This window comes from Acanthisitta chloris, unplaced genomic scaffold (genome assembly GCF_000695815.1).
Source record: "Acanthisitta chloris isolate BGI_N310 unplaced genomic scaffold, ASM69581v1 scaffold4664, whole genome shotgun sequence".
Taxonomy (NCBI): Eukaryota; Metazoa; Chordata; class Aves; order Passeriformes; family Acanthisittidae; genus Acanthisitta; species Acanthisitta chloris.
The window spans coordinates 36097-47205 of NW_008670829.1; the positions used below are offsets into that span (position 1 = coordinate 36097).

The window sequence follows — 11109 nt, forward strand, 5'->3', positions numbered from 1 at the left end:
TCTCCTGCTTGTAGCTGGTGATACGTACTCCAGAGATGCTCTAAGAGACAAAGAGACTGTGGTGCTAGTGTTTTTTCTGCACTGAAGGTCACAGTACTGGTACAGGCTATCCCAGCCTGGCAGTGTTCAAAGCCAGGACGTACTCCAGAGATGCTCTAAGAGACAAAGAGACTGTGGTGCTAGTGTTTTTTCTGCACTGAAGGTCACAGTACTGGTACAGGCTATCCCAGCCTGGCAGTGTTCAAAGCCAGGTCAGATAAAGCCTTGAGCAGCCTGGTCTGCTGGGAGGTGTCCCCGCCCAGGGCCGGGGGGGGGGGCTGGGTGATCTCTAGGGGCCCGTCCATTCCAACCCCTTGACATTCTATGATTCTCTGATAAAGGAGCTGTAAGTATCATATGCATCTATACCTATACCTTCTATCTGTTACATTATATAGGCTTATCAGCCCCTGTGCCTAGAGGAAGAAAAGGAAAAAAAGTGAAGACCCAGGCTAGCACTTTTGACATACACAAAGCAGAATGGCTCAGAAAATACAATCCAGAACATCTGTTGCAAGATGAAGGATACAAAAAGCACATAAAACACCATTGCAACAAGTAAGCAGTAGCTGAAGTGTGAATGTCTTTTAACGTTTGGGTCATTTTAAAGATGATTTTTTCTTCTAATTCCTCATCGTCTTAGAAGACTTTAAAATACATGTGGCACTACTAAGAAACCAATGTTAATGGTGTTAGCTTGGTTAGAATAAGTGGGTTGCAGTGTATTAGGAGGTGACTGGATGATTTCGTATTTAAAATAGTTCTGTTATAATTTGTAAAGAAACTGTGTTTTTGGAGAGAGAGAGAGATCTTGCTAGCATGTTTGGGATGCCTTGCAGCAGCCAAAGGGCTGAAGAGTGGGAGTGCTTAGCAAAGAAACTGAAAGCACTGAAGTCATTGCCCCTCAATCTTATATGCTGTTTCCCTGGCATGTTCTCTAGACTTCTGAGAATCTGAGCCACTAGCTTGTTGGAAGCTTAGTCATGGCCATGAATGAGCTTGTTTTAGATAAATCACTTTTCTGAAGCCAAACTTGACATGTTCTGCTTGAACACGTCATCCAGCTCCAGTCAGGAATTGAGATAAAGCATGCAGAAGCCATTGGGGTCGTGCACCAAATTCTAAGTGAGAAGGAATGGAAAGCTGGTGTGGAAGATGTTCATCATCAGCCCACTCGATCCTTTCTCAGGGCATGTTCAAAGCAGGAAAATGGAAATAGCAGTTTATTCTTAGCAGTATTTTGTGAAGCAACTGAGGAGTGTTGTGCTGACCCTGGTTTTTTAGGATTTGAAAGAATTCTGCAGTGAAACAATTTCTAAACGTGACTGCAATAAAAACCGTTAGATGACCTGAATTGGAGGTTATCTCCCCTTAAAACTGAAGGAAGTATGTTTTAGGAAAATGAATTCAAATCTCTGTGAATGCTACAAAAGACTAAAGAAAACTGCCACAAGTATTGAAAGCTTTTAGGATGCTAATATTTGTATTTCTTTCTCTTCTTTGTTTAGGGTCTTACTTCGAGTAAGAATGCTGTATTACTTAAAACAAGAAGTCATTGGTAGTGAATTTCAAAAGGTGTTTGATGGAACTGATGCCAGGTGAGCTACTGAGAGAGCATTTCTCCTTGTTTATATCAAATGTCAGATGAAAATTTACAAATATTCCTAGACCTAAATAAGAAATGCTAAGACTAAATATTTGTACCCTTAGGCAGTGAGAAACATGTTTTTGTTTGCTCATTGTTTGCTGAACACTTTGCATCAGCTTGAGATGAGGAAGTCCTGATTCATGTTTGAGAGTTTTGATGTATAAAGTAAAATAGTGTAAGTCAAATAAACTGATAGACTGAAAGATAGACTTATATTCTAAATGGCAGCTTTTCCCTCTCTCTTTATGCATGCTTTTGGTTATGTGCTGTGGATTCTGCTAATTTTTAATTTAATTTTTTTTTAAATGCAAGTATTGGCACTTGGAAATTCTTGAGCTCACTGCTACAGGAGCTTGTAGGGGATAGAAACATTTGTGGAAGAACAGCCCCTCCCGTGCTATTAAACACAAACACAGATAATTGTTGGTTTGCAAAGTTACACAGGCACAGACTGCTGGGAGTTGGTAGAGTTCACTGAGAGGGAAAGAATATTGTATACTGGTTCTGTCCCTGTTACTGGTCTCTGACAAATAAAAAATACCAACCTGGGTGTTTTGTACTGCTGGTTTTAGGGTCTTAGTGTATTTGTGTGCTGAAGTTTAAAATCCCACATTAAGTAGAAATGTACAGAGAATATAAAAATTTATTTCTTCCTCTGAATATCACTGATCTTGATATGCTGTTGGTGATTCTCCTTAGTGAAATTGATGTTTGGGTCCCTGAGCCAGATCACTCTGAAGTTCCTGCAGAGTGGTGGGATGCAGATGCAGATAAATCTCTTCTAATTGGTGTTTTTAAACATGGTGAGTAATGTGGTTGACTGTGTATGTACTTTCCTACCCGCCAATATAAAACCACACTGCACTCAATTCTTTTGATGGTTTACTCTGAAAGTTGAATTCTTGCCCCTTTTTTTTCCTTTCTAGGTTATGAAAAATACAACACTATCAGAGCAGACCCAGCTCTGTGCTTCCTGGAACGGGTTGGCAAGCCAGATGAAAAAGCAGTTGCTGCTGAACAGAGAGCAAATGATTACATGGATGGGTATGAGCACGTGGAAGGGGGCAGGAATGTTTTGGGGCCTTAAAGCAAACAAGTCTGAATGTACATGCTGTACTTTATTCTCTTCCTGACTGGTTTTATACTAGTTTGATGTCACTGTTTTGAATACTTTGATATTATTCCCATGGAGTGGAAAAGACCTAGGAGCAGTGCAACAGAACCATTGAAGTTTGGGTTTCACAGTTAAAGGGAAAATGCAGCAACTTGTTGTTACCAATGACTCTACCTTGTGTTGCTGTATCAGAAATTTCTTAGACACTGAAGTGCAAAATCCTTCAGAGGCAAAGTGTACAGACCTATTTAACTTGGTTTCAGTTCTGTCCACAGCTCAGTGTGTTAGTCTTGTGTAGCTAACCAGTGACCCCAGTAGATCAGTTTGAGAATTACTGATAACTGCTGAAAGAGAAAACTGCCTTTCTTCATTGCTTCATCAGTGAGGTTATCAGCTGTGCTCATAAAGAGTATCTTTGAATCAGATAGTGAGCTGGGGGGAGCAGATCAAGGTAAAGCTGCCATGAAATATTGCCCTCGTTTCAAATAGAAAATTAAATACAGTATATCCCACTGAATTTATATCAGTTTTGCTTAATTGAAAAGAATGTAGCAACTTCTAAAATATTACTAAGATGGCTTCTTTTGTGTTGAAATTTTAACAGGGATGTAGAAGATCCAGAATATAAACCAGCACCAGCAATGTTTAAAGATGACATAGAGGTATAGTAGGCACTGATTAATAACTCCTTTTAATGCCCTTAGAATGTAATACTTAGAGCTTTTCACTGAGCAAATGATGAAATTTTGTCTGTATTTCTCTAAATTGGTAAAACTTGCTCTGTGTGTTTCTGCAATTGTCTGGGTGGGTGGGAATGGGAGGGAATTGTTGTGTGGTTGTGTTGTATGCCTTGTTTGCCATTTGTCCAAACTATGTTACTCCTCTTCTTTATTGTCTGCAAGATGTAAGTTTAATCTCAGCCTCTGGAGAGGGCTGTATTTTAAATTGTGCTTCTTTTTTGTTTTTCTACAGGATGATGTTTCATCCCCAGGTGATCTAGTCATAGCAGATGGAGGTAAATACATAAAACTTCCAATCTGAGCCAACTGTTTTTGTGTTTTGAATTGTTTAATGATTCTGACACTTAGCAAATATGTATTTAGATTGCCTAGTGTGCAACCATAGGCACAAGCAATTAGTAACTCTATTTTTCCTGTGACTTTGTTTTAATATAGATGGACAAATGATGGAAGGAGATAAAATCTATTGGCCCACTCAGTCTGCCTTAACCACACGTCTTCGCCGACTCATCACAGCTTATCAGCGAACGAGCAAGAACCGCCAGGCCCAGCAGATCCAGCCAACATTCCCAATCCAAACCAGTATGATGCAGCCTCCATATGAAGAAGCTGCACTAAATCCAAAGATGGCTGCTAAGATTGAAAGGCAGCAAAGGTATGTGCAGCATTCAAATGCAGTTTTAATATGCCCTTATATAAAAAGTACTGAAGAAATAATGATATGTCAGACAGTGAAGGAAATGACAGAATTTCACTTTTTTTGTTGTTGTTGCTGATCCAGGTGGACAAGAAGAGAAGAAGCTGACTTCTACAGAGTTGTGTCCACGTTTGGAGTGGTGTTTGATCCTGAAAGGGGACGATTTGACTGGACCAAGTTCAGGGCGATGGCTCGACTGCATAAGAAAACTGATGAGAGCTTAGAGAAGTACTTGTATGCGTTCATGTCCATGTGCCGGAGAGTCTGTCGGCTCCCCTCAAAAGAAGGTGGGTGTAGGTGTTTTCACTTTGAGTTGTATCTTTAATTGGTGTTGTCAGTGCTTATCTTGAAAGGGTTTTTCTTTCATGTGTTGCAAAATAAAAATGGGGGAGGAGGAACTAAGGAAACGTGTTGATAGTAAAATTGAACGCTTATAGTGGGGAGACATTCACTGATTGAAGCCATCTACTTCTGGTGCTGATTTGCAGTGGGTTGTTGTTTTTGTCAAATGCTCATCTTTGTTTTGTTTTAATACAGAACTTGTAGACCCAAACATATTTATCCAGCCGATCACGGAGGAGAGAGCGTCCAGGACTCTGTACCGCATCGAGCTCCTGCGGAAAGTGCGAGAACAGGCACTCAGACACCCACAGCTGTTTGAACGACTAAAACTCTGCCAGCCAAACCCAGACTTACCTGTCTGGTGGGAATGTGGGGCTCATGACAGGGATTTACTTATTGGAGCTGCTAAACATGGAGTTAGCAGGACAGATTATCATATTCTTCGTGATCCTGAACTCTCATTTATGTCTGCCCAGAGGAACTATAATCAAAACAAAGTGGCACTCTCAAGGACTTCTACTCCACTCTTGCATCAGTACCAGATGGCATTATCTGCTTCTCCTCTTACACCTCAGTCAAGGTTGACAGATGCTAAAGCAAATGCTTTTGAGGACACAAAAGCTAAGAATGAAAATCTGAAAGAGGACCCTCAGTCTTCTGAAGAGGAATCTATGTCTACAGAGGAGACACAGACAATAATGAAATCTGAACCTTTGAGTCCAAAAAATGGCACACCAATGCAAATCACAGACCACAGGCCTAGCGTGAAGGCTGAAACAGACAGGCGCATGGTGGCAGCAAGGACAGAGCCTCTCACTCCTAACCCAGCTTCCAAAAAACAGAGAGTCAGCAAAAGGGGATCTGACTCTAGTTCTGACTCAGACTCTGACTCAGACAGATCATCATGTTCTTCCAGGTCATCATCTTCATCCTCTTCATCTTCCTCATCTTGTTCACACTCTCGATCTGGCTCTAGCTCTTCATCGTCTTCATCTTGTTCTTCAGCATCTTCATCTTCTTCCTCATCGTCTTCGTCATCATCGTCGTCATCATCATCATCGTCTGAAGAGAGTGATAGTGATGAAGAGGAGGCACAAAAACGTGGTATGTGTGTAGTCTTACTTCTGCAGTATAACTCTTAAACTGAACAAGTTTATTCTTAATGGAAAAATGTCTAAAGAAATCCCACAAAAGTAAACTTAAACAAACGTAAAGTAAACTTAAACATGTTTGCTGGATTCTTCCAAGTGAGGTGGAAGAATTTCAGGGATGCTGCACTTTCTCTGCTTCCTATCAGTGCCTTGGATGAGGCCCTTAGCATATGTTGACTGGTTCCCTAAGCAAAGTTGCTGTGCATGTGGTTCGTGTGTGGGAGGAGGGTCAAATGACCCATGTTTTCTGGAAATATATTGTGTGTTTATTCCCTGCTGCTCTTTCTTTTCCCTCCTAAACAGAGAGATTCTTTTGGTTTCCCTGTTTGTATTTTCCACTCTTGCTCACCTGTCTTTGTAGCTTCCTCACTGTGCTTTCATGAAACCTGCAAACTTCCTCCTGTCCAAGCTATAGAGTCAGAGCAGCTGCTTTTCCTTGTGCACTGGTGGTGCCCCAAGCAGTTTACTTGCACTGAAAATTTTCAAACACCTAAGAATAGTTACCTGCTTAGAAAAGACTGAGGTGATTGTAGCACATAGGACCATGTAACACAGGGACACTTTTTGAAAGCTTTATAGTAGAAGCAAAAACCTCTCATAAGTGAAGTGATTTAAAGTTTTTAATAATCCACCCAATCATTATTTAATACAATCCTTACTTTTCTGCTATGAAATGTCCTCTACCCTTGTCCCATTGAAACTCAGAATATGAAAAGGTTTCTTTAGTGTGATACTAATGGTAGTAGAAGAGGGAAGAGGGTGAAGGTAGGCAGTACAGCATAAGTAAAGAACCTACATTTTTTCCAGTACCTTATGGAAAAGGTTATCGTGTTACTCAGATGGATCTTCTTTTCTGTGGAAATGACAAATGGAAACCACAGAGTTAATTTACTGGGGGAATGATTACTGGACAAGTAAAATGCCACTTAAACAAAATGATTAAGATGCTGCTGCCTGTAGCAGTGGAAGGACATATTCAGAGTAAACAGTTGTATGCAAACATTAAACCAGAGAGAGCAATGGAATGCTTATATAACATAAATATTTGGATAGAGATTGAGGATCCTATAACATGTGCTACAAGTCCAAATATTAGGCTTGTTTTGTGCCAACTCAGTCTGTTTAGGCAAGTAATTATGCCATCCTCAGATTGCAGAATCTCCTAAAAGTCAGTCAGTCTTGTGGCTGTTTGCTGCAAGTTGGTCTTGAAGAGATTGGTGAATAGACAATTCTCTTAACTTCATCAGCATTTTAATTTTAAGCCCAGGTTTTGTTTCATTTTCTGGACAGCAATTATAAGTCTTTGGCATGTTTTTCATATTTGAAGCATCTTTTATGGGAGTGCTAAATCCCATCAGATGACTCAATACATAGCTATTATTAGGGACAAATTTGACGAATTCCGTCAGATGACTCAAGGCATAGCTATTATTAGGGACAAATTTGACTTCTGTAGAATTGTCCCTCTTACTCCTTGTGCTGATGTAGGCAACACTTGTTTTTTAGTTTCAGACTGTTTGCCATGTGACAGTGAAAATTACATTGTTGTCTGGATGGAAGTGGAAATAAAATAACAATGATGAGAGTAGGACAAGAAGCTCAGAGGACACAGTGGAAAGATACTAGGAAAAAATCCTCAGTGATTAAGAATTGAACAATTAAATTATGCAAGCACACATGTTCAGGACAGGGAACAGCCAGCAATCCACCCAGTAAATGGAATGGGCTGTTCTTGTAGTATCCCAATAAGTTTACCATGTTCTGATGATTTCACCTTTGATTTCAATTTAAACCTATGTTTTAGTGAATGTTGTTTACAAAGGTAATATTTTAAGTGAGGACTGTCTGTTAGATTACCTTGAAGCATGTCTGTTTTCAAATAACTCAATGTTCAACACGTTAAGCTCTTGAGATATTAATGGGAATATGTGTGGAATTTACATGCCTAAATCATCAGTCATCCTAAAAAACCTAACAGATTATTTATTAGTTTAACTTTGTGTTTGGACTTTCTCTGAACATTGTTCTGTGTGTTTGTTCACCTGAACCTCTGGCAATGTGTGTTTTGACTTCATTGCGACATGAAATGATGTGAGTGGTTTTGTTTAGCAGAAGGAACTCCACACATGAAAGCATATGATGAGGAGAGTGTGGCCTCTCTGAGCACCACACAAGATGAGACACAAGACAGTTTCCAGATGAACAATGGAACACCGAATTCTGGTTATCTCCTACAAGGTGGATACATGTTGGCTGCATCCTACTGGCCAAAGGCAAGTTTCCAGTGCAACTTTGAAAACCAAAATAATAGTAGAAGATGGGCTGTGATGTTAGTATTCAGTTAGATATGTCAAAACTTTGAAACAGGGGACACAGGTATAGGATTTGAACTTCAGGAGCTTTTAGTTGTTACGTTTACTCCAGGAGTGTGCATGTCACAGAATCACAGAATCAGTTAGGTTGGAAGGGACCACAGTGGGTCATCTGGTCCAACCTCCTTATTCAAGCAGGACCACTCCAGAGCACATGGCTCAGAATTGCATCCGGAACTGCATCCAGGCAGTTCTTGAATACCTCTAGTGAGGGAGAATCCACAACCTCTCTGCGTAATCTGTTCAGTGCTCAGTGACTTGCACAGGAAAGAAGTTCTTCATATTCTGATGGAACTTCCTGTGCATCAGTTTTTGCTATTACCTCTTGTTTTATTGGTTTCCACAAGTGGGAAGAGCCTGGCTCCATCATCTTGGCACTTCCCATTCATGTACTTGAATACATTAATGAGGTCCCTTTCAGTTGTCTCTTCTTGAAACTGAACAGGCCCAACTCCCTCAGTCTTTACTCATAAGTGAGGTGCTCCAGTCCCTTAATCATCATTGCCCTCTTCTGGGCCCATCCAGGAGCTCCATGTCCCTCTTTGGATTAAATCTAAATACTACTCTTCATCATTTTTGAACATTCATTTTGAGGAGAGGAGCATAACTTCCATGTCATAGGTGCTTGGCTCATTGTGAAAAATGGCATTCCAAGTGTAAAAAAATTACTATTATCAAATAAAGGTGAACTTGACAAAAGTGTTTGCTTACAAAACTTGTAATTTTAACATTCACATGTTCTATTTGACAAAATAACTGACCTGTGAAATTATCAGGAAAGTTGGTGGTTTCTCAAGTCTTGGTGGACTAGGCTGTGTCTATTGGGACATGAGGTCTCTGTATTATGGGAGGTGTGTGAAGTCTTACTTGTGTTTGGTGTCTAAAGAACAGGAATGAGGAATAATGTGGTTTCAAAAGCTAAAAAGAGATATGGATAAAAGTCTGTGGATTCAGTTTTATGAATGCTGTTTGCTCACAGGTTCAGATCCTGCTACCAGGGAGTCAAAGCCAGACATACAAACATTGCTTTGGTAGTTTCCTTTAAAGATCAGTGAGATAATCTCTTTGAAGCATTTGCAGGCCCCAGACCACATACAGACGAGAGAGATTGTGTATTTGTTTACAAGTAGGTAGTGACATTAAGTACAGAGGAGACTTTCAAAAACTTAGAGGGAATCAGGGCAATTCCAGGAACTTGAGAATCTTTCAAGTCCAAGTCCAGTGATAAAAGTATTGTCATTTCATTTTGGTTTAGAGTTAGAAGATAATGAGTACAGTGTTGGTAAATATTCCTCTTACAAAACTATTTTCTCTGTTTTTTAGGATCGAGTTATGATTAATCGACTTGACAGCATTTGTCAAACAGTGTTGAAAGGTAAATGGCCTTCAGCCAGGAGAAGCTACGACAGCAACACGGTGGCATCTTTCTACACAACCAAACTTCTGGACAGTTCAGGTGCCACTGCCGATTACAGTGAGCCCAGTGCACCGACCCCTCCTCTTGCAGGTGTTAAAGAAGAATATGACCAGTCAGCACAGATGTCAAAGGTGAAGAAGCATGTACGAGAAAAGGAGTTTACAGTGAAAATCAATGACGTATGTTTATTTTTATTGCCCTAGGACCTGGTTGCGATTGCGGTGTGCGGCATGCTTTACCTGCAAGTGGCTGCCTGCTCTCACTCTCACTTCCTTCACACACTTGTTTGTGGGTATTTGGGTCTGCTGCTTCTGGGCATTGAGTGTTTGGGGTTTGGGTTTGGTTTCTTGGGAGGCTTTTTTTGGGTGTTTCTGGTTTTTTGATTTGCATAAGCCACTGGAAGGAATCGTTGCTATTTCTCTCTCGGAATTGAAATTCATTCTGGGGCTTCCTCAGCCTATTTCATGCTGTTTCTAAGAAATCTGGTTAGTATGAAAAGGTATTTCTGTTGTTCTGCCTTTTTGAAACATTTCAGCATGTCCTATGCAGCGAGCACTTCGTTATTTCATGGCCTTTTAGAGGATTATAGGAAAATTTCCTGGTCTAAATGCAGGCTAGAAGTTTCAAACATTTTTCTTAATCTGTAATTAGAGGCCTGTTCATTGCACATAAAAACGTATGAATCTTTCCTCTTCTAACTGGGTTTGGCATTGGATTCAGGAGGTATTCAGCTGGTCATTGTCTGGATTTTTCACTTAACATGAAATTTCTGTTCAAATGTGGGGTTACGTGAAGAAGCAACACTTGTTTTAAGGTCTAATGCAGTGTTTTCATTCTTTCTCACCTCTTCTGGAGTAACTGTTTGTATGTGAGAATCCTGATTCTGAAGTAGTCGTTTCTCCTTCAGAAGAGGCTCTTCTAACCCTAGCATTTATTTAACAGGAAGGTGGTTTGAAATTGACTTTTCAGAAGCAGGGACTGTCTCAGAAAAGGCCGTTTGAAAGCGACGAAGGTGCATTGGGACAGCAGCAATACCTGGCTCGGCTCCGGGAACTGCAGAATGCTTCCGAAACCAGCCTTGTCAACTTCCCCAAATCACTTCCCAAATCAGGTACAGAAAATGCTAGAGGGCATGGAATCATAGAATGGAATCATTAAGGCTGGAAAAGACCTCTGAGATCATCAAGTCCAGCCTACGACCTAACACCACCATGTCAACTAGACCCTGGCACTAAGTGCTGTGCCCAGTCTTTCCTCAAACACCTCCAGAGGGTGTGACTCCACCACCTCCCTGGGCAGCACATTCTAATGTCTTAGCACCCTTTTCTGTAAAGGAATTCTTCCCAATGTCCAACCTAAACTTCCCCTGGCACAGCATAAGGGTTGGTATTAAATCTTATTTTCTGTGTTTTTCTGTGGATCTCCATGTTTAGGCATGGGAGAGAGATGTTTGCAATATTACTTGTTCTAAACAGCAGTCTGGAGAAATTCTCTGCAGTGTGGAGCACATGAGTACTCTCCCACAGTGTCATTTAGTGTATTGCTAATTGATTAGAATGGTGGTATCATACATTATGAACACACACCAC

At 40.5% G+C, this 11109-nt stretch overlaps 1 protein-coding gene across 1 annotated transcript in view; it reads left to right on the forward strand.

The window, feature by feature from the left end:
* Positions 1 to 11109, forward strand: part of LOC103801405 (chromodomain-helicase-DNA-binding protein 9-like) — a gene marked incomplete at its 5' end in the record, with an annotated part of 52816 nt that overhangs the window by 35106 nt on the left and 6601 nt on the right. Inside the window, 12 exon segments of the mRNA XM_009073819.1 lie at positions 438 to 597; positions 1548 to 1637; positions 2387 to 2490; positions 2614 to 2731; positions 3406 to 3463; positions 3774 to 3816; positions 3977 to 4196; positions 4323 to 4525; positions 4776 to 5684; positions 7844 to 8004; positions 9427 to 9699; positions 10463 to 10631. Of these exon segments, the coding sequence (XP_009072067.1) occupies positions 438 to 597; positions 1548 to 1637; positions 2387 to 2490; positions 2614 to 2731; positions 3406 to 3463; positions 3774 to 3816; positions 3977 to 4196; positions 4323 to 4525; positions 4776 to 5684; positions 7844 to 8004; positions 9427 to 9699; positions 10463 to 10631 (2508 nt within the window).